The following is a 24,030-nucleotide window of genomic DNA, read 5'->3' on the forward strand; positions in this document are numbered from 1 at the left end:
CTCTCAGTCACTAGATGTCTCCTGAAGTCTTATTTAACCTTGATTACTTAATCCATCATACACTTTAAAATGTCATGCTACTAACATTCAGGCTTCTAAATGCAGGGATGGGGGACTTCTCTGACCATGGGTTTTGTGGGTTTTAGAGATGTAGTCTGACAGAATCTAGAAGACCAGAAGCTCCCAATCCCTGCTATAATTAATGGGGGCTTCCCTGCTTTTATTATGGACTGCCTCACTGCAAACATGGAAATTTGTATTTGTTGTCTTCTGTTTGTAACCCTGTTGTATTTTACTCCTCTCCTCCTCTTGCTCCTCCTCCTTTTGTAAATCTGTTACAGAAGGAACAATAATAGCTGTGCATTGTCTTTTGACTGGTATCAAAGCATCCAGAGTTAGTGGGCTGTGTTTTTTTAAAATCCCCTATAGCCCTTCAGTGTATTGATATACTTGGATATTTTGATCTGTATTACTGCCCTATATACAGAAGCAATCCTGCCTACCTGCTAATAATTAATCTGGTGCAGCTACTGGGGTATATAACTTAGATCAGTGGTCCCCAACCTTGGGCCTCCAGATGTTCTTGGACTACAACTCCCAGAAGCCTTCACCACCACCTCTGCTGGCAAGGATTTCTGGGAGTTGAAGTCCAAGAACATCTGGAGGCCCAAGGTTGGGGACCACTGACTTAGATGACAACATGATGCAATTTAACAGTTTTCTCCCAATGGCCTGAAGGCTATTGGTGTTTGCATAAGATTTGTGTAACTCATCATGCCTCAGTGCAACTAATTGACATGAAGCCAAGATGCATCTCGGTTGTGCAAATGGGCGTATGACCAGGCGCATGACTGAAATGTGTCTTAGCACCTCATTTGTTAGTTGTGCAAACATCAACAGGATCATGTCCAATATTTTTCAGACTCTCTACCTGTTGGGTTCCTTTCCTTCATCAACCCGTCTCCTAAGGAGGCCATGTGCTTTGCTCCCTGAAAATTCTACTCCTCTTCATGTAGGACTCTTGCAAGGTCTGTTGACTATCACCACCACTAGTGTTCACTGAATGTACAACCTAAGAAGCCCACTCGAACACTTCCTTCAAGAGTCTGTAGATTACAGGTGATGTCAGGAAGCTTTTTGGCAACTGGTTTCCCAGTTAAAGAATTTCTTAATGTAATTAAATGACCACCAGCACAGTTTGCGTCCAGTGATTCAATTCTGTCAAAACTCTTTACCTGAGAAGTCATACTTGCAAATCATGCCCATCTTTACTTCTTATGGATCAATCCAAAAGAAAAAAGTAAGCAGTATGTGAAGGTAAAGAAAGTCCATGCTAGGATAAGCAGATAAACATTTATCTGGGGATCACTTCTACTGACATGCTAATTGTATCATCCAGTTTATGGAGGCCCAATAGTCTTCCTACATACCGTACACCATTTAAAAGCATCTGTTCCAGTCTTCTAAAAGGAACAGGGAAGTCTAAGCTAGTTTGATGGTGGTAAATTATATAATTGTTCTGGCTAATTAGAAATGTTCCAGCAGTCAGATTCCATGGCCATTAGTTCCACTATAATGTGGAACTGAGGGCGATGGGAGATGTAGTCTAATACATTTTGAGACCACTACTGCTCACTGAAGGAGAAAACCATACCCTCTTCCTGCTTTTTATTGCTTTTGAACCAAATTGCTTTTGAGGTCAAGAAAATACCTCAAAGGGGAAGAAAACAATAAAGAGTTCTGGAGCACAAAACATTGAGCCACTTGCAGAGTAGCCCGAGGTGACACGTAATGGCACATAGGGAGTGGGCTGGCTGGCAGAAGTAGAATACATTATTTTCCCCCTGCCCTACTAGTTCCTAGGTCTTTCCGACTCTTATTTATGAAGCTGTGGTACCATCCTAAATATTAAATAGTTTTCTTCTGGAATAAGCTTTTAGGACCCACTTCACCAGCTGCTCCCTGGCACAGCTACTCCTCTGGAGGTAATAAAGGGGGTTGTGTGTTTGTGGTTTTTTTTAAGCAATAATTTGGTATGATACTTGTGTCCTACCTGGGGTTCCCATGGCCTCCTAGTCAGGTTTTCAACTGGACCTCCACCAGCTTAGTTTTCCCTGGTATTGCCATTTCAGATGCTCCTACACCGTCTTTCACTTCTCACTCTACATGAGGTTGGTCTGAGTTCAGTCATCTCCACTGAATTCCTCCAAGAGGGAGCCATTTCCAGAAAAAAAAATACCCAGGCAGCTGGATCTTGGAGATGTTTGCACCAGACTTCAGAAAAACCAAACCTAATCTCAGATGACCCCCCCTCAGTCCTGTGATAGACTACAGCTCCCATGGCCCCTTGTGTGGGAGGGGGTGTAGTGAGCATGCCCAGTGTCTGGGTACTGCTTCCCCCCTCCCCTCCCTCCCTCTCCCTCTTCTGCATCCTCCCACCCTCCTCTGCTGCATCAGCATCAGCCTCTCTCTCTCTCTCTTTCTCTTGCTTTCTCTGCCATCCTTAGAGCATCTTTCTCCTCCCAGCTTGGCTGAGCCGGGAAGCTCCGTTTTATCCATCACTGCAATTACCAGTAACCTCCCACCCTCCTTCCCTCCCTCCCCCACCTTCTTTAGCTTTCTCCTCCGCCCCACAGAAGAGGGGTTCTTGCCAGCCACCGTGTCTGTCTGCTGTGCCACAGGGAAGGTGGGGAAGAAAACCCACTGAAGACTCGCAGCCGCCTGAGGAAGCGCAATGAAGGATCGTACTCAGGAGCTGAGAAGTGTAAGATGCCATTTTATCCCCCCCCCCCTTACTATACAATCCAGCGTTTTGGTGGACATTGCACCTCTTACCTATCCATCCATTTCTTGAACTCCTTCCCTCTCCCCTCCTCCTGCTAATCACGTCAAAATATTTTTTTAAAAAAAAAAAATCAAATCATCCCTAATAGCCAATTCAATGGGGGAGCAACACTGAATGTCTAAATTGTGACTGCTTTAAGGCAATGGTGGGATTATTTGGAGGGGGGGTAAGGGGGGTTTCGGACTGCAGGCTAAAGATCCAGTGGTATTGATAAATCAGGATGTCTTGGGTTTCCAATGTTGGTGAGGGTAGGATTTGCCTGGGGGGGGGGAGGCTGATGTCTCAGAAGCCAGAGGCAAGACAGCTGGCTGGTGGTTATCTTTCTAGAGAGGAAATGGAGCTGTAGCTTTCAAGGGGGGGGAGGTTTGAGTCGATCTTTTCCACCCCCCAGAAGTGAAAGGGGGAAAGATTAAGATTTGGGAAACCGACATAGGAAGGAAAAAAACGACAAAGCCGGGCGATGTGAAGACATTGTTGGCTTTTCAGGAGCAAGAGACCGAAAATCGTTCATTCTAAACCCATTCTCCCCACTGATGTCTGTCTAAATGGAAATCTGTGTGTGTGTGTGTGCATGCAAGCGGAGGGGGGGGATACGGTTCGTTTTTATAGGTCACCCAATCCCTCCCCTCCACAAAACAGAAAGGGGCTGGAAAGAAAGGGGAAAAAACCCTTAAGGCATCAAATATTTCAGGAAGTGTATGAGTTGAGGGGGAGGAGGGGGAGGAACTTTCCTGCCTCCTCCTCCTCCCCCCTGCCATCGGTTTGTTGGGGGAAGGATTGATAAATGCTCTCATCTCTCTCTTTCCTCCCTCCCCCCTTTTTGGGGGGGGGAGTGGATGAAGGTTGAGTCCAATTGGATGTGATAGATTCTGTCTGAAGTGGAGAAGGTTTGGGGGCCGAAAAGGTGAGGGAGGGGGGAAAGATGATTACGTATCCTGATGTGTTAATGCAGTTTTCGGATTAGCATGGGATGGCCACTCATCAGTATGTTAAAGAGAAGTCCTAGGAGGAACTGCTGCCAGGAACCCCTTTGTATAAAATAGCACCTTCCGTATGAGCCATCGGGGCCCCGGGCTGCCTCCCTGCTCCATCACCCTTTTTTATGGTTTGCTGAGGATGTGACTCTCCTTTCTATTTAAGTCTGGAGATCGCGGCGAATCTTTGACTCTAGTCTCTCTTTTCCGCCCCTCCCCACTCCCTCCCAGTCATTCATGCAAAATCCGTTTGCAGTAGCAAATTGGGGGACGGCTCTTGGTAAGAAAAGTGGGGTGATCGAAGGGGAGGGATCCACTTTCCCACAGCCATTTCATTTCTTGTAGCCATGGGGTGGGGGGAGAGGTTGTTCATAATAATAATAATTACGTGCTATCAGGTCTTAGTGATCTGGAAAAATAGAAAAAATGCCATTTCACCTGCCAAAAACAAAACCCCAAAAAGCAAATTGCAGCATCACAAACTCATAAGCACCCTTTCCCCAGTATGAGGTATTTCAATAGCCTCTGTGGTTGTATGTTGTGGTCTGTTTAGTGTGAACTCGTGTGTGCTCTTTTTGTGCAGTTTCAGTGTCATGTGTAGCCGTGAGGAAATTCATCTTTATCGTTGTGTGTATTAGTGTGTGTATGGGAAGAAGAATCTTTACTGTGTGTACCTCCATACAGAGGAGAGAATTTACATTGTACTTATTCCTTTCTCTCTGTGTCTACAATTAAAAAGAATAAACACATTTTGGCAGAGGTTAGAAGCTGGGGACATACACTGTTCTCTGATACCCTTATCTCCAAATGGATATGGGATTTTTCTGTTCGTATGCAGTGGCAAGAGGGGGGCTTAGTGGGGGAATATTTGCAGACAGCATATGTGCCACCACTGTCCAACAACTGAAAAATATTTTTAAAACACACCCCATGCAAAACAGTTTAATTCATTGCTGGTAAATTAATTCAGTGACCTTTCTGAGAATCGGTTGATAGACTCCTCTCCTTCTTGAGTTTTAGACTTTTTCATCAAAGTGGAGTGAGAAGAAGGGTTAATGATTGCATTCTGTCTGAAGATAATCAAAGTATTCCTTCCTACTTTCTTTTTTCACACTTTAGTGTTGGGGGAGGGATTCAGGGCAGATGCAGTGACAATAATCCTAGTTTGTGTGTGTGTGTGTGTGTGTGTGTGTGTGTGTGTGTGTGTGTACAACTCCTCCCCTTGCCTCCTTTCCTCCTTCCTCTTTCTTCTGCATGGCTAAAAAAACAGACAGAACATTGTTGATGTGCATGCCGACTCCAATTTTGGATATATGTTTGGTATATGCTCATAGTGGGTGATGGTAGTGTGCTCCACTTCAGATCTGCAGAAGGCAGATTTTGAAGGAAAAAAACACACACACACCAAAAAAACCTTATCTCCTCCACCACCCCCTAAAGAAATCTTTTCTTTACTAGCGGGCAGAGGATGGATCCCAACATTTCTGCCTATCCTTCTGGACAGGCAGGAGAAAATGGCATTTGCTTTATCGTTGGCGCATTGTGTGTTGGTGGGGGGGTTATGATGGAGGAGACGGTTTTGCTGCAGGAGCCAAAGGCTGTGTGTATGTGTGTGTGTATGTCTTTCTCTCTCTCTCTCACTTCTCTCTCACTTACCCCTCCACCTCCCCTTCGTGTTGATAGTGTTCGTAGCTGAATGCAGCAGAAGAGAAAGCATGCACAAGCACACAGACAGATATGTTGACGGTGGGGAGGGAGGAATGGTTATAAAAGCATGTGTATTGGCGGAAGGAAGGGGGCTGGCAACACCAAATATGTTGGTAGTCAATCCAGTAGAGGCGAGGAGCCCACACCCCTAAAGCAGTTAGCTTCCAAAATCCTGCAGTCTTCTTCAGCTGGGTTACTGAGCACATAGAAGTAGAGGGAAGATTCCTTTGCAAGAGACACCGTGGAAGCGTGCTGGGTGGGAATGCAGCCTCTTTTTGCAGCCCCATTTAGTTCACCCTTTTCTGTTTCAGCCCACTAAAGTCCAAGCAGGGCAGCACGGTTACAACAACTGATGTATCTGAAAGATAAATTAAACTGGTCCTAAACTTCTTTCTTCCCTACTCTGCTGTGGTGTAACCCCAGCCCATAAAAGCAGAAGGGGGAAAGGATCTGAAATGCTTATGAAAAGATACTCAAGTTCAGGCTTTAGAGGGTCTTCAAGGAAAGACAGTTCTTAAAATTCTAGGGCAGCCACAGGTTCCTTGTAATGGACTTCCAGGAGCTGGGTGGACAGCAGTAAGAATGAGCCAAGAGTAGTTTCTGGAGAGCTTCCCCCCGCCCCCAAGTATACTGGAGGACAATTGCTTTGCATTTGGTTCCTGAAGGATCTATAAGAGAAATACCAGATTTACTTCCCAGATTATCTGTATTTATTAATTGTCAGCAGTGTTTGCAAAGCGACACAGAAGGCTTGGCTGTGTGTATTAAATGGACAGAGAGGTCCAGGGACTGAAATCTGAGGAGGCAGGCTGAGGTGGGTAGAATCGGATGGCAGGTGAAAATGCAGGTAAGCTGAGATTTTGTTGAAGGTCTCGAGGAGGGCTTGAAGGAGGAGAGAGATCAGGCGGTGGTGTTCTGGAGTGCGGTGAGAGGCTCAAAGAGAAAGAGGCAAACCAGGCTGTCTTGCAAGTAAAAAGGTGGGGAATTTGAGAAACTGGCAGGGGAATAGGAAGAAATACTGGGAAAAGGAGTAGCCAGACTGAATATGTGAATTGATCTTTCTTTCATTTGAACGCCGTGCACGTCCCATTTCTCAATTTACTGTACACTCGAAACAGCTTGCAATTGAAAAAGAAACGACAAAGAACACCTAAAAGTACAAATAAAATTAACAAATAATGACAATAAAAGAAGTTAATGCAACACAACAAAGTAAAAAAACCACGTAAACTGAGACATAGTAGCAATAACTAGCAAGTATCAGCGTTATGAAACCAGGTGAAAAGTTCCCCCTCCTATTGGGGGAAAAAAAGTAATGTCAGTTCTCTCTTGGGAGGGCATTCTGCAAAGCTGACACCACCACCACCACCAAGGCCCTGTTTCCTGAGATCTGCCCCCTTATCCTGAGCTTCATCTGAAGGCAGCATTTGAAGAAAGGTGTCAGATGTTGGGTGGAGCATCTGTATAAATACATATGGAAACAGGCTGCCCGTAGGATGCACTATTTCCAGGCCATAAAAGGCTTTAAAGGTGAAAACAGGTACTTTAAACTGAGTCTGGAAATAAACACACAGCTAATGCTGATGGCATAAAATCAAAGAAATATCGTGTTTTGATTAGCTGTTTCTAACCAATAATCCTGTAGGTGCATTTTGCAATAGATATTTCCTTCTTTAAAAGGGGGCAGTCCCATGCAGGGGGCAGCACAGTAATCTAGCCTAAAAGATACTTGGCCATGAATTATTTAGGTGTTCTGGTTTGTCCTGTACATTTCTGCATCCTATGTAAAGTCTAATATCCTGAAAAACTTAAGAGGTCTGATGCAGAAATAAGGATTGGTCCATGCAGACTAGATTGTTGTCTGCCAAGTGATGATAGAAATTAGGAGATAGCAAGTCTCCCCATAATTGGTCCCATGGTTTGCTTTGTATATTTGGCTTTTTAAAACAACCAATGAGTAGCACAGGAAAGGAGAGTCCACGTAAAAGGTGACACATTACTGTAAATAAGTTACGTGGGTGCATGGAGGTGAGAAAGAGAGAAGTGTTATTCAGTTGGTTACATTTGGCTAGAAGTAGCACCGATAAGATGGAGAGGTATGACTGTATTCTCTTTCTATTCTTCTTTATTGCTTCTCCGACTCAGAATGAACTGGATGTTTGTGCAAATCTATTGTGCTTTATGTCTACCTGCCTAATTCTCACTTTCTGAACTAATATGTGGACAACAGTGTGGCTATTCTTCGGACAGCGTATGTCTCCAAATTTTGCAGTTCTTCATTTGAAAACGGATATAAACATTCATCTTTTGTGTTTGTATTTTAGAGGAAATACAAATGCATATTTTAGGCTGCAATGTGTTCAGTATAAATACAGCTTTGTATTGTTTTAGAAAAACGCACAGAAAACAGGACAGCACAGACTTCTGACTGAACAAAGTAAACTGACATGGCTTGGAAATCAACAATTCCCTCTACCTCCTTTAGGGAGTGGGCCCCATTGATTCCACTGCGTCTTTCTTCCCAGCATGCATAGTTAGAATTCCAATAGAACAGGCTTAACTCTAATATAAACTGAAACCAGAGTATAGAAATTTTGGGAACTCAGTCTAAAGGACACTAGTATGCCCCCCCCGCCCCCACAAAGTACAATTTCCGAAGTTTCTTTGAGACAGAGAAAGAACAAAGCCATGACATTTCTGCAGATGATAAAGACATTTTAATAGGTAGTGTAGTTGTGCTTGGTCTATAGCTCAGATCGGCTGTTAATCCGTGGAACTCCTTGTTAGGAAACAGATGACAGAAACGGGTATGATGGGGCAAAACAAAAGAAAATATTTCTTTACCCAGCGTGTTGTTATTCTGTGGAACTCCTTGCCACAGGATATGGTGATGGCATCTGGCCTAGATGCCTTTAAAAGGGGATGGGACAGATTCCTGGGGTCCATTGCAGGTTACAAGCCATGATCCAGGCTTAAAAGGAAGGTTCTTCAAAATGCCAGGTGCAGGGCAGAGGTATCAGGAGACAAGTCTCTCGTCTCGTGGGCTCCCAGAGGCATCTGGTGGGGCCACTGAGATACGGGAAGCTGGACTAGATGGGCCCTTGGCCTGATCCAGCAGGGCTCTTCTGATGTTCTTAGGACTAGCTGCTGTTTCTGCTTTAGCACTGCCTGATTTTGATCGCTAGAGGAGGAGGAGAGTGAAGAGGATGAAGGAGGCTAATCTTCCAAGGGATGGTTGGTGGATGCAGATCATCTTGCTCTAGTGAGAACTGTTGTTTCAGAGAGAAATGATTGGACTGAGTTACTCTGGGGAAGGAGGCTGCATCCCAGGATCCAGAGATTGGGAGTTTAATTCCCCACGATTCCTTGTAGGGGAAGAGCGAGCAATTGAGAGATTACCATTGTGTTTCCAAACGCAATTTCTTCCTCTGTGTGTGTGTGTGTGTGTGTGTGTGTGTGTGTGTGTGTGTGTGTATGTATGTATGTATGTATGTATGTATGTATGTATGTATGTATGTATGTATGTATGTATGTATGTATTATTTATTTATTTATTTATTTATTTATTTATTTATTTATTTATTTATTTATAATTCTTTTGCCCGTCATGGCTCCCAAAGTGATGTACAATGAAATAGATAAAGGCCTTCGTTAAAAGCAAAATGATAATAAATTTAAAAGCTGTTCACAATTCCATTTTAAAATCCAGAGGTTCTTTCCGGAGAATTATAGAATAATGGTGTTGGCAGGGGCCCTATAAGGTCACGGAGTCCAACCCTCTGCTCGGTGCATGAATCTAAATCAAAGCAGATCTGACAGATGGGTGTCTTAACTTTCTCTTGAATGCCTCCAGCGTTGGAGCACTCACCAACTCCAGAGATAATTGTTTCCATTGATAATTGAGCTGGAAGGGGCCTACAAGGCCATCAAATCTACTCTCCAATTCAATGCAGGAATCCAAATCAAAAGTATATATGATAGGCCAGATGGTTGTCCAATCTTCTCTTGAATGCCTCTAGCATTGGAGTGCTCACCCCCTCTCGAGGTCATTTATTTATTTATTGCATTTATACCCCACCCATCTAGTCAATTGACTACTCTAGTCATTGGTTCCATTGTCGTACTGCTCTAACAGTAAATAAGTTTTTCCTGATATTTAGCCAAAATCTGGTTTCCTGTAACTTGAGCTGATTATTACACTCCCTGCACTTTGGGATGATTGAGAACAGATCCTGCCCCACCTCTGTATGACAGCCTTTCAAGTATTTGGAAAGGGCTAGCTTCTCTCCCTTCAGTCTTCTTTTCTCAATGCTAAACATGCCTGGGTCTTTCAGTCTTTCCTTAAAGGGCTTGCTAGAGAGCAGATGATGAAAATGGTTTGGAAAAGGACGCGTTTGGTTTGAGCTGCCTACTGGAAGAGTAACTGGGATGGAGCTAGCCTGACACCCCTTGGGAGGGAGTTCCGCAATGGAGTTGGTGCACCAAAGAAAACATAGAGTAGACTATGTCTAGAGGGGCAGCATATAAATGCAATCCATCCATCCATCCATCCATCCATCCATCCATCCATCCATCCATCCATCCATCCATCCTGCATGCTCACCAACCTAAACTCAGGATGTTGGGACACGCTATAGGACCACGTTAAAGATCTCAAATTATAGACAAACTGTGTTATATATAATATTATGATATTATAAGCCAGAGCACCTGGTTCAAGATCAGTGATACGTGGTCTGTCAAGTGCGCGCCAGACAGTGCCTTGGCTGCTGTATTTTGCCACATCTGTAGCTTCTGAATCATTTTTATCGGCATCCCTATGTAGAGTGCAGGTGGCCACTACAGGAATGGCTTGTACAAACACAATTTGACACTCTGCCTATGCTATCCATGCATAAAGTCAATGAGACAGGTGGGATGTAGCATTTTAGACCATGTTCAGTGTGAAAATAATGAACCTAGACCAAGGATCGGCAACTATGTCCTTTCAAATGCTTTTGGCCTACTGCTCATATAGATTCCATACCACATAGTCAGCGGTGACATACTATGGGAATTCCCAGTCCAAAAAAATCTGTAAAGGACCAGGTTGCCCACCTCTTGGGCGCCTTAGCTCCCTCTTCTTTTTCCAGCCTAGCCATGGAGGCAGCTTGGAAACACCTTCTTCCATTTTGATTTAACTGTTGCTTGCCACTGTAGTTGATCTAGATGCGGTTTGTTGATAAAAAGAGAACTCCTTTTGAAAAATTAGCTTGTTTCAAAAATAGTTGGTCTAGAGACCAGGGCTTAAATCCCATCTTGGCCATGTAAACTCACTGGGGGAGTCGAACAGGTAAAATCACTCCTTTAATACCTCTTACCTTACCTTGAACCCCCTATCAGGGTTGTTCTAAGTCAGTTCTGATTTGATGACACACAACTAACTAGCTAGCTGAAAATAGTTTAAAGGGTTAGCTTAAGATTTGAACATCACACTTAAAGCATGGTTAAATCTAAAAGGATGCAGAACATTTCAGTCTCCTTGAGGCTGCATTTGAAAAGCAGCCTACAGCTCATTGAGGTTCAAAACCAATGTTCCCAGATCTATGTAGACCTCTGTTCTCTGTTTTACTCATCTTTACGTATTAAGTGATAATCTGAATTCAAGAGGGTCACAGCTGAGCCATTTGCATGATTATCTCTTTCTTTCTCCCTTATGTGCACCCTTCTTGCTCTGCCCTTCTCTCTCTCTCTCTCTCTCTCTCTCTCTCTCTCTCACACACACACACACACACACACACACATTAAAGAACATTATTTTTGAGAGAGAAATCAAAAGAGAGAGGGGGATAAAGCTGTGGAGGAGTAGAAAGAGGCCATCAGAGAGAAAGAGAAGTATGGGATATAGGAGGACCATGGATGGGAATAGCCTGACCTCTGGGACACAACATTGTAAGCATGTTTCCTGTTGTTAGATGAAGATTCCATCTTGAAAATGTTGACGGTGTGCCTCCCCTATTGATCCCTTTTTTACCAATATCATGTTTAGTACTCTTTTTAATTGTGCTGGAAACTGCACAGCAGGAATTAAAGTTGGGCATGAACTATGGGACCAGCACATCATGCTGCTTCGTTTCTTGGCCCAACAGGCAGGTTCTCAGCTGTTTGACTGGGATTCCATCTCCCTAAATCCGAGAGAGGTGGCTTAAACATTCTGGGAGATGTAGTCCCATAAAGCAGGGGTCCCCAACCTTTTTTACCCCGCGGACTGGCTGGGGAAGGCAGGGCACACCCCCCCGTGCTCGCACGCATACATGAATGAACGCCTGCTCTCTCTCTCATGAACGAGCGCCGACACGCAAACGGCAGTGCGGTGCTCATGCGGGGGGCATGTGTGCTCATGTGCATGCACAAGCAGCAGTGCAGTGCTCACACGGGCGCACTGGAGTTTGTACGCATGCGCAAATCAGCTTGCAGGGGTGAATGAGTGCACAGGGGGAGGTCTGTCTCCGAGGCCGAGTTCAGCTCAGGTCACGGACCGGCACCGGGCTGCAGACCAGGGGTTGGGGACCTCTGCCATAAAGGAACTTTTACCTGCTATGGTGCCAATGCTTGAGCTTGGTTTACCATAGGTTCAGTTTATCAGTGTTTTTCCACCAATTCCGTTGCTTTTAGATCCTACCTTTTGTCCACAACAGAACTTCAATCAGTAAAGATGGGGGCTCACCATCAAGGCATTGTATTCCATTCATAGCTTCTTAGCTTCAGCAAAGATTCTGTTTTTTGTTTGCAGACCATACCCCCTTGAAATGGTGAGCAAATGGTGTATCGTAAAACTAATCTACATTCAGATGAGCTACCAAGCAGACACGTAGACTTGCTTTGGAGAAGGGGTGGATTTCAACCATTGGGTTTGACCATTCGTGCTATAGAAAGAGTACTTGGACAATTTGTAACAACGGTTATATACAATGTAGGCTACCTAGTTCTTCCATAACCCTAACATACTCTGTGTCAGGAGAATCTGGGTTTTGTTTTCGTAAGCGTACATTTGCTGATTCCTTATCTCTGACTGTGCTTCTGCCAATCCTGAGGAAGACTGCCAAACTATGTAGGACACTGAAGACTTTCTCTTGGCTCGCCGGAATATCTTCTCCTTCTCCTCTAGAGGCTTCTTGGCTCTTACACAATGTCTTGATAGCCCTTACAGACCAGAAACACGTCTTTATTTTTCAAGATGAAAACTGATCCCCTAATGAACGCTGTGTCCAGTACCAAATTAGATGAAGTGCAGACATAAACACACTTTTACTTTAACATCTACGAAGCACAATGTTTTTGTCTATGTGTTGGAGTCACAGGGTGCCTCGATATAATCATTTTATATCTTCTCTGCTCTCCATTCTCATATCTTTTTTTGTCTTGCAGTTGTTCGTTTGTCCATGTGCACGCAAGCACCTCTCATTGCAGTCCGCTAAAGTATGTAGATTGTATTCAGAAAAAGGGATTTTCTTCATTAACAAACCCAATGGATCCCCAACAGACTTCCCATATGTTCCCAAAGCTCCATGTAGCCTCCTGAATTGTCATGAGACTTACTCAAACAATGCAAGACACTCAGGTGGTTGTGAGTTTATTCCATCTTATTCACTTTAATGTCTAAGCCCCAAGGCTTCTTCAGCCTGCATTTAGAAATTTTTAATAAAAATTCTATGGGTGGTTACAGTATTACTTGGAGTTAAAACAGGATACACAAGTATTTGGTTGTCCTCTTCTGCTACTTTTGATTAATGTCTGAAGCCGTCTGGGCGCACAATTCCTGCTTATGTAGGAAAAATGAAGAGACTTATAGCATCTTAAAAGACCAACAAATGCATTATGCCATGATAAATTTGTTAACGTACCACCAGACTCTTCTTGTTGTTGTTGCAACATATTGGCACAACAATGTGCTATGTTGCAGCAACAGCACACAAATGCAGTCGAAGCCACAGCATGACACAGAATTTAGCCTTTTAACATTCTTTTCTTCCTCCCTTTCTGCAAATCAAGTTTCTAGGCCTCAAGTAACGAGTAGCTTACAAATCTCTCTGTCCCTTCTGCCTTCCCATTCCGTGTTCACCATTTGCCCGAAATATAAAAATGACTCGAAATTTCAAATTAGGACAGCATGCTAAATTATGCAAATGTAAGGCACTGCAGTGCCATCACAGCTGAATGCATAGTGTCTACTCGAATTGCAGGACTGTATTTTGCTTCCCAAGCAAGGTAGGGAGTGCTGTGCTTCACGGAAGGGGGAACTGTTAGATGTCAAAGAAATTTATTGGCCTCTGGCAAGTTGGGAATAGATAAATGGTGTCCTGTGCTCCTTATAGTTTTGATTAATTTCATTCCCTCCCCCTTTCTAGAAGCTTCGGCTGGCATACATGGAGTGCCTCCCCCCACTGCACATCATATCCTCACACCGATCCTGTGAGGTGGGCTAAGTTGAGAAAAAGTGACAACCTTAGGTCTCCTACAATGGCTGAGCCAAGATTTCTGCTGTTAAAAGTCCTGTTTTCTGCCTTTTATGTTAGCTCTTCAGAGCAGTGGAAGGATAGGTTCCTCTAAGCAGTCTCAGATTGTCTTGGTGAAGCTTCTGAGATATTGCTCTTGAAGAACTGTAGCACACCACACAAAAATTTAGTCTTTAGTATTCTTGGAAACCAAGCTTCTGTATTATAAACAAGTAGTTTTAGAATTCTTACAGCTGAAAAAAATGGAGTTGAAAGTCCACGAGCCTCCGGGGTTCTGCTGGGCATTACGTCAACAGTGCAGAAATCACTGCAGTGTGTGATTGTTCCCACACCAAGTCCACGTACATCCTGAATTGTCCGGATTCCATGTTGCTTTTGAAGTGCCTGAATTCTAAGAAATGATGCCCATAATATGGTTTCTTCTCAAACCAGTATCGCTGCTTCTGAGAGCTGAAGTGGTCTCAGTATGGGAGAAAGCAGCTCCATGGAGGCCGTACCCATTCTGACATTTCCAGAGTGAAGTGGAGAAGGAGCCCGGATCCTGTTGTCAGGTGGCACCTTCAGGTGGCACCAGAGGCTCCCAGAAACCAGAAGGGTGGGTGACTCGAGCGGAGTTAGGTCAGCGGGTGGGACTTCACGCCCAGGGTGGAACTCTTAAGTAGCAGACTGAATTATGCAAACTTAACACAGTTGCATAATTTATGCAGGTTGCACAATCTAACATTTTGCTTCATGGAGAATTTGGCAGGGAATGTGCCTAGCCTTGCATATAATCTTACCCATCCCATTGGTTATTTTTGCCTCCCTCTTTTCCTCTCTTCTATCTCTCCTCCAGCATAACCCTAATCCCTCACCTCCACAATCCTCTGTGTGTGCCTTTAAGGTGGCATTTTCCCATCCACCATCTATCAGCAAAGCTGACAGCTCCAAATACTTAAAAAAAGGAAAAAGACAAGACTCCGCACCCATACATCTTACAGGGACTGTAGAAAGACTGTTTTCCATTTCTTTTTTATGGTTCGGGTGCCATGGGGGATATACCTCAGTCTTTCCTACCCAGTCTGTCTCTTCAACCAGGAAGCAAAACTGGGGTGTACGTTTTCTTCTCATTGCCACCCCCTTAAAATAAAAAAGGACAGAACTTTAAAAAATGAGATATTTCAGGAGCATTTTAAATATCATTCCTTTTCTCTCCCCCTCTCCAGCCTGCTATGTGCCTTTACAGAACAGACCCAGACACCCTCAGCAACATTTTGAGAGAGAAATGACATTTTAAGAACCCCAGAGAAACACACACTATGTTTTCAAAGACAGGACAAGAAAGAAAGAAGGAAAAAAGGAAAAAAGGGGCTGTTTTGTGTTTGCTTTTCTTTAAAGCACTAAAAATGAGACCACTTTTTGTTTATTTGTTTCATTGCTGGAGTCTCTTTGCTAAGAAGTATTAAGTAACAGATTGTGGAAATCTCTCTAGCAAAACCCCAGTTTCTCCATGCAGTATCAAATGGGAAAAGTTTACCTGGACAATACCTATCTAGCTGGTACGAGTTTGCATATATGAATCATGGCTGACCAAGAAGAAAAATGCCAAGAACCCAATTAGGAATGCAAAATTCTTTGATGAAGCAGCAGCCATCAAGATTGGTCTAGAGTGGTCACAATCAAATGTCTCCCTCTATGTAAGGAAGCCAGTACAGATGGGAGAATGGTTTCATCTAACTTTTTCCCAATACAGTGGTGCCTTGCTTAACGATTGCCCCACATTACGACGAAATTGCTGTACGACTATCTTTTGCGATTGCAATTGCAATCTCAAAACGATGGTCTAAATGGGGTTTGTATCCCACTCTCCAAGTGGCGACTCTAACCAATGTCTGAGTAAAACATATCGGAATATATGTTATTATGGGCAATATCCCCTTGTGTAGCTATGCAGGTGTCACTCAACATTATGCCTGCATAAACTGCAAGAGTTCTGTCCACAAAGCACTTCTTCCAGTGTGTTGTGCACTGTCGACAATAGCAATTGTGCCACTGATCACACAATTGAGTTGTGCAATACCGTGTTGCAAGGCCTAACATCCAGCACATTGACGCAGGAGTAACTTTGTAATATTTATAAATAAGTGAATGACCAAACAAAGACAGGTTTATGACAGGCTAGTTCAGCATTTGAGTTTCTACTATCACAGTAACCTATGTACAACTTCAAACATTCAAACTATCTTACTAAGAAAGGTAGAAGCTGTGTAACCAAAGTTCCCTCTAACAGCTGAATCACAGCCAAGCCAGTGTTTCCACCTTTTTTCCCCCAGTTTCAGTCCCCCACGGGGACAGAAGATTAAAGGGAACATTACATGTAAGTAAATCATCTTGCAAACAAGTCTTCAAAAGTTGGTATTTGCATGCCAGTATATGGGGAAAAGAAAAGAAGGTTAAAATATTATACAGTGGTACCTCGACTTACGAACATCTCCACTTGCGAACATTTCGAGTTACGAACAGCTCCGTTCGAAAAAATGTTGCTTCGACTTGCGAACGGAGCCTCGATTTGCAAACTAAAAAAAAACTTTCCTGCCGTTTTTTTGACCTAAGTTCATCTTAGGTCAAAAGAAGAAAAAAAAATTAAAAATTCTCCCCCTAATGGTAAAGTACAGATTTACCGGCTTTGCATTAGTTCCTATGGGAACTAATGCTTTGACTTAAGAATGGCGCCTCGACATAAGAACGAAAAACAACAGGTACGGATTCAATGGTTTTCAATGCATTCCTATGGAAAAGTTTGCCTCGACTTACGAACTTTTCGACGTACGAACACTGTTCCAATTCAGATTAAGTTCTTAAGTCGAGGTACCACTGTAGCACATTAAAGACTAGCAGATTTATTTCTGTGTGGCCTTTTGTGGATCAAAATTCACTTCTTCAGATAAAGACAATCCAAATACATGCCCCCTGTATTTATACTCATAGGATATCCAGTATGGTGCAGATGGACTAGGACTCGGGAAGCCTGGGTTTAAATCCCTGCTCAGCCATAGATAATCACTGGGAGAGATGGAGCTGGTAAAACCACTCCTTAAATATCCCACTTAATTGTCATTATTGTCAGAGTTGCTTTAAGTCAATTCTAACGTGAAGGCACATAACAACAATAAGAACAGCTGGATAGTTCAGTGGCTTGTGCATCTGGCTGCAGAGCCAGAGGTTGGGAATTGAATTCCCCTCCTGTGCCTCCTTGAAAGGAGCTGCACTCGAGGATCCATAGGGTCCCTTCCAGCTCTGCAGTTCAAAGGTTATTATTATATTTATACACATAGTGGTAAGAGTCATGGAGAGGTTCCAGTGCATCTCTGAGGGCCTAAATAGAAATCAAGGCTTCTTAGCACACCATATACATTAACAACTTAGCTTTCTGTGATATATTATGGGTATAAAATACAGTGGTGCCTCGCATAGCGAGGTTAATCCGTTCCGGATTAACCATCGCTATGAGAAACATCGCTCAACGGAACAAAAAAACCCATTAAAACGCATTAAACTTGGTTTAATGCGTTCCATTGGGCCCAAAACTTACCGTTGAGCGAAGCTTCTCCATAGGGGCGGCCATTTTCGGGCCCTCGCAAAGCGAGGGCGCGGCGGGAAAAGTTGCGGTGGCCATTTTGGAACCGCCGATCAGCTGTTTTCCCCCGCTTCGTTGTGCGAAAATCGCTAAGCGAATCGCTTAGCGATCGTCGCACAGTGAAAAAACGCCACAGGGGCCATCGCTGAGCGAATGCTCCAGCGATGGCCCGGACCCCCTCGGTATGCGAATTCATCGCTCAACGGAGCGATCGCTAAGCGAGGCACCACTGTAATGGTCTTCCTGGACAAACTCTGGCCTCTGTCCCATAAGCAATCCTTATTATTCCTCTGGCAGACCTTGGCAAGAATCTGCTAATTAACAGCTTAGTAGTCCCATTCTTGAATTAAGGAACCATTGTCCCTCTGTCCATTATCTGCGTCCTTACCTGTCATGACTTTCAACACCATTGGAATAAATTTAGGGGATATACATTTGCACTACTTTTGTCTGAAGATGTGAATTTTGAACCACAAAACCTCACACAGAAATAAATACAGTCGTGTCCCGCTTAACGATTGTCCCGCATTACGACAAATCCACTTTACGACAATGTTTTTGAGATCGCAATTGTGATCGCAAAACGATGGTCTAAATGGGGGAATTTCGCTTAGTGATGATCGGTTACCTGCTTTGGGAACCAATTTTCGCTTTATGACGATCAAAAACAGCTGATCGTTGGGTTTTCAAAATGGCCGCCGGGTGCTTAAAATGGCTCCCCGCTGTGCTTAGGATGGATTCCTTGCTATACAGGCACTGAAAATGGCTGCCGTATGGAGGATCTTCGCTGGACGGTGAGTTTTTACCCCATTGGAACGCATTGAACGGTTTTCAGTGCGTTTCAATGGGTTTTTAATTTCGCTTTACAATGATTTCGCTTAACAGCGATCTTCCTGAAATGGATTATCATCGTTAAGCGAGGCACCACTGTATGTTAGTTGTTAAAGTACTACAGTACAGTGGTGCCCCGTATAGCGAGGTTAATCCGTTCCGGATTAACCTTCGCTATACGAAATCTTCGCTAAGCGGGAAGTAAAAAGCCATTGGAACGCATTAAACTTCATTTAATGCGTTCCAAATCGGCCCTAAACTTCCCACTTAGAGAAGTTTCCTGGCCCCGGGCAGCCATTCAAAACGGACCCGAAATGGCCCCGCGCGGCGTTTTCGCGCCCTTGGCAAGCGAGGGGAGGGCGCGAAAACGCGGCGCGGGGCTATTTCGGGTCGTCCGCGGCCGTTTTGAAGCTGCAAAACAGCTGTTTTGCGGTTTCAAAACAGACCCGAAATGGCCCCGCGCCGCGTTTTCGCACCCTCCCCTCGCTTGCCGAGGGCGCGAAAACACAGCGCGGGGCCATTTCGGGTCCTCCCGCGCCCATTTTGGAGCCGCCGATCAGCTGATCGGCGGCTCCAAAATGGCCGCGGGACGCCCAATCGTCGCAAAGCGAGGTGCGGCGATTGGGTGCTCCGTATAGCGATCCCGAAAAAGGGGATCGCTATACGGATTCGTCGTTGTACGGTGCACTCGCTAAGCGAGGCACCACTGTATTTTGTTTTTTGCTTTTTGCTTTTCTCAAGTTGTTTCCTTTTTACTTTTGCCAATATGCTGAGACAGACTTGCACAGCTTCTGCTTTAAAAATTACATACCAGTGTCAGATGTTTCTACCACATCAGTGGTATCGAAGAGGAAGCTTCAAGACCCCCTTCTCACCAAGTATGAAGAAATGTTTGCCCAGAGGCAGGTCTTACCACAGGCAAACAAACAAAGAGTGTTTACAAATCTGCATAAATATTTTGACATTTATTCTAGGCAGAAGATAGAGACAGAAATACTAGTGGACCTCCTAAACAAATTCAGTAGAGCAGGGATTTCTGCCAGTTGTTTAGAAATAGTAGCAATGAAATGACCCTTTCCTCCCATTATTATTCTGCTCAAATAACAAAAGCTTGGGTCGTCAACAGTGATTTTTTTAAAATGTGGAACAGTTATGAGTTCAGCTTGATTCTGGTCCTTCAAAGATGTGGATTTTGGGACCCTAGTAAAAATTTCTAAAACATACATGAAAGTGATTTAATTCATTGTATAAAAATGCACCAAATATGAAATTGTACCTGTGAGGCAGAGCCAATTAGATACTTCTTCTTTTTGGCACCCCTTGTAACGAACAGGACCTCTGCAAAAGCATTGGTACAGAAAATGTCTGGAAAATTTCTCTGACTTCCTGGGTCAGCTCTTATCTCTGCTGCCGTTTTTTCGTAGGGTCAGCATCTTCAGAAGTTGGGGGCCAATTTTCTGTCTCCTGGATCCTTTGAGAACCAAACATACCCACCCAAACATATCCACCTTCAGTGCTTATCTCACAATATAGTCTCATCTGGAAGAAGGAGATTTCAAATGTGTTTGGTACCAAGACACTCGAAATAAAAATGCAGACTGTAAGGTAGGGATGGCAGAGAATAACTGTTATCAAAGGGAGTCATGACTGGAGGTGTAACTGCACAAATGTGCAATGCATAGAAAAAGCGCGTGTGTGTGTGTGTGTGTGTGTGTGTGTGTGTGTGTGTGTGTGTGTGTGTGTGTGTGTGTGTGTGTGTGTGTGTGTGTGTGTGTGTGTGTGTGTGTGTGTGTGTGTGTGTGTGTGTGTGTGTGTGTGTAGGGGAGGAGTGGGAAGTATTGTAGCTTTGCTATCTGCTTAAGGGAGCTGTAGAGGCAGATAGATTTTTATATAACCACGATAGCTCTGGCACTGTGTACTCAGAACAATAGAGCTAGATGGAGAGGCAGAATTATATAAAATTCCCTATCTGTCGGGATCTCTTTTGCCTTGTGTATTTAGAGAAATCTTGATCTTTATGGAAAGACTTGTTTCTCATCTGACCGTTTCTAAAGATACAGAGAGATAGGGTTACCTCATGACCTGAACACTTGCGTTTCTCTGAAAAAAAATCTTTGCTGCAGCCTCAAAAAGGCTTCAAAGTGGCCATCTGGCACCAAAGGCACTTTTGCCCCACTGAACATGCGAAGACATCTTCTACCAAATGAAATGATGGGTCGGTCCGTCCTGTCTCGTATTGTCAACCAGCAGCCACTCGTTCCAGAGGTGAAGGCAAAAAAAGGTCCTTCCTAGCACCCCTTAAACATTTTGCTTCAAAAGGGAGACGACAGGGGTTCATTTTCTGTAAGACTCCCATTTTCTCAATGCGTTACGGCCCGTTTCTTGGAATTCTACTCCTAAAGGAAAGCCTTAATTTGAAGCCCATTCTTGTCAGGCCGCGCTGCCCCTGAAGCAAAGGCTGAATACCAAAGAATGTGAAGAATATTAAAAGGGTGGAGTGTGTATGTTAAAGTGCACTTCTCCACTCCCAGTTGAGTAACTGCAGCTGCCCATTGTACATCTGGGATTTGAGAGTGCAGCTTCTAGGTCAAGCTTGAGCGACAGTGTCTTTATTTTTTAAAGGGAAAAATTGGGACTAGTAAGAAAGCACATCAGTCTGCCTGTATTAAAATGTCTTTATTATGCACCATTTAAGCTCATCTGTGATCTTGATGCCACATGGCAGTGAGTGACTTTATTCAGATTGACCACATAGCAAAATTAAGAGCACGGATTTCAAACCAGAAGAAACAGTTTTTACCACTTATTACTTGGCTAATCATTACACTGTACCTAAGACTTTTCCACACAGACATGACATTTCAGGTCCCCAGAGAGCTGGACTTAAGTCGCACTGACTTGGGTGGTTTTTTTAATTCAAAGACTTAGACTCAACTTGTGACTCAAAACCCACACACCCCTTCCCTTTTTTCCTTGGGGGGGGGGGAAGCTTGTTTTTAATAGGGACTTTGGGCTTTGGACTCAAAACTTGTTACCAAAGATTCGGGCTCAAAACTTGGTACCAAAGATTTGGACTTGGGACTTGGTACCAAAGATTTGGACTTGGGACTTGGTACCGAAGATTCCGATTCGGGACTTGGTACCGAAGATTCGGACTCAGGACTTGGTACCGAAGATTCGGACTCGGGACTTGGTACCAAAGATTCAGACTCGGAACTTGGTGCCGAAGATTCGGACTCGGAACTTGGTACCGAAGATTCGGACTCGGAACTTGGTACCGAAGATTCGGACTCGGGACTTGGTACCGAAGATTCGGACTTAAAACTTGGTACCAAAGATTCGGACTTGGGACTTGGTACCGAAGATTCCGATTCGGGACTTGGTACCAAAGATTCGGACTCAGGACTTAGTACCGAAGATTCGGACTCAGGACTTGGTACCGAAGATTCAGACTCGGAACTTGGTGCTGAAGATTCGGACTCAGAACTTGGTACCAAAGATTCGGACTCGGAACTTGGTACCAAAGATTCGGACTCGGAACTTGGTACCAAAGATTCGGACTTGGGACTTGGTACCGAAGATTCAGACTTGGTACTTGGTACCAAAGACTCAGTCTTTGACTTGAAACTCAGGCCCATAGAATTCGGAACCTCCCTGGTATTTTATGACATTTTCACCTAAAAAGACACAAACAGCATGCCAGGGTTTCAGCCACTTGTTCAGTACAGTATTGCGGTGTTTTTACAGAGAAAAATCAGCTGGAACAAACATCCCAACATGTCTGTTCCCTTTTTTTTTTTTTTTTTTTTTTTTTTTGCCACAGGGAATACGTCTTTGTTCCAGTCAGGGTAAAGTATTGAGACAAAAAAAAAGTTTGGGTGCCAAGAAATAGAAATAATGTATTCTGGTTGTTGAACTCTCAGTGAGTTCAGGAAATACAAGATGTGTAAGCAATGCTACTATTTATCCTCAATCCACTATTCCCATAAAGTAAGAAAATACCCTAAACTCCATCTATGCAACATTTTTGTATCTGCGTAAATAAGGTTTAAGACATGTCTCTACTCTAAATGCATAGTCATTTTAAGCCACTGGAACTGTCATGGCTTCCCCACCCCCTGCAAGAATGATGAGAATTGCCCTTTGGGGGAGGTAATGAGATCCCTGTCAGGAATCCATGGCACCTCTTCATACAGCCAGGCTCTCTGTAGAGGCAACGATGGTTACGTCCATTTGTATAGATCTGCCACAGGGTCATATTAACATGAGAGGGTTCTAGCATCAGTTCACACAGTGAGTTTCAGCCAGATCCTGTCATCAAAAAGGCTGTTGGAATCTAGTTTCCTTCACACACGGTTTCTTCCTAATTTGAGATGACTAGGCCCACCTCTGGTGTCTGCTTAATTGGATGAGTAAATTGTGAATCCACTGATGGATTTAGATGTCAGCAAACATCGTGTGGGTGGCGAATGGCATGTGGTCTAAATATCCATTAACCCTATCCTCCTTAGTCAAGGCCACTGTTGCCAGCTGTATCTGCAGTGAGACCTATGTGTATTGTATCATCTGTCTGAACACAACATCAATGTGGTGGGATTCTGTTCTAACAAATTTAATTTGACCCATGATTTTGTGAATTAGATAAAGTGTTGTCTTTTAGATGTGCTAGGTACAGAGTAATTGATATCTGTTTTATAACAATTAAATGGAGAACAGGAAGTGAGGCCTGCATATCATTCTTGTACTGCATTGAGGACATCATGGTCAACCCACTGCTATTTTCTTGTAAGTGGCAAAGACAATACAAAGTGAAACACCTCACCCACCATGGGATTTGGGATTTTTGGCTGGTGCAGGCCAAAAAGTTTTTCTTTTAACCCGAACGAAACAAAACTATTTAAGAGTGGAAAATAACTTAGCTGTTTGTTTGGTTTTGGTCTTCCTTAGCAATAGGACATGCCATGTTTGCTTATTTGTAATAACATAATCCCTTGTGATGTTTATCTACCACTTTTCCATTCCCTCTTATCTGTGATTTTTATCCTTTTATTTTCTAGGTTCCCAAGTTTCTATTTATTAATTGCAGGAATCCATCTGTTTTGGCGATCTCATCCACACTTCAGGTTTAAATGTTTAGCCAACAATTCTCATCCTCTTCAGGATGGGGTACATGTGTCAAAACCAGAGTTCAATTCATGAGATACCGTATTTTTTCACCCCATAAGACGCATCTGATGATAAGCTACACCTAATTAAAAAAATAAAATAAAATAACCCTCCACCCCAGCCGGCTCATCATCTAGAAGCGCTCCCTGCCCCAGAAAGGGAGAAGAAGGGCGGCATGGTGGCGATGGCGGCGGCGGGAAGCCAGTATTCACTCCATAAGACGCACACATTTTCCCCCAACTTTTTTTTGGGGAAAGTGTGTCTTATGGAGAGAAAAAATACAGTACTTAAATTTGAAGTGGCAATGCATACCCTACAATAGTCTTCCCCGAACCTGGTGGCTGCCATATATTTTGGATGACTCCTCCCGTAATGGCTAGGCGGGTGGGCATGTTG

The 24,030-nt window shown here is 43.7% G+C and overlaps 1 protein-coding gene across 7 annotated transcripts in view; it reads left to right on the forward strand.

The window, feature by feature from the left end:
* The first annotated feature begins 856 nt into the window (after positions 1 to 856).
* Positions 857 to 24,030, forward strand: part of STX1B (syntaxin 1B) — an 80,503-nt gene continuing 57,329 nt past the window's right edge. For all 7 annotated transcript variants that reach the window (XR_013537172.1, XR_013537170.1, XR_013537169.1 and 4 more), the window contains exon 1: positions 857 to 2,764. Coding sequence is in view for 2 of the 7 variants with exons in the window: in XM_078377129.1 (XP_078233255.1) it covers positions 2,735 to 2,764 (30 nt within the window). In the remaining 5 variants the exon portion in view is untranslated. The remainder of the gene's footprint in view (positions 2,765 to 24,030) is intronic.

Source organism: Pogona vitticeps, chromosome 6 (assembly GCF_051106095.1).
Source record: "Pogona vitticeps strain Pit_001003342236 chromosome 6, PviZW2.1, whole genome shotgun sequence".
NCBI classification, from domain to species: Eukaryota; Metazoa; Chordata; class Lepidosauria; order Squamata; family Agamidae; genus Pogona; species Pogona vitticeps.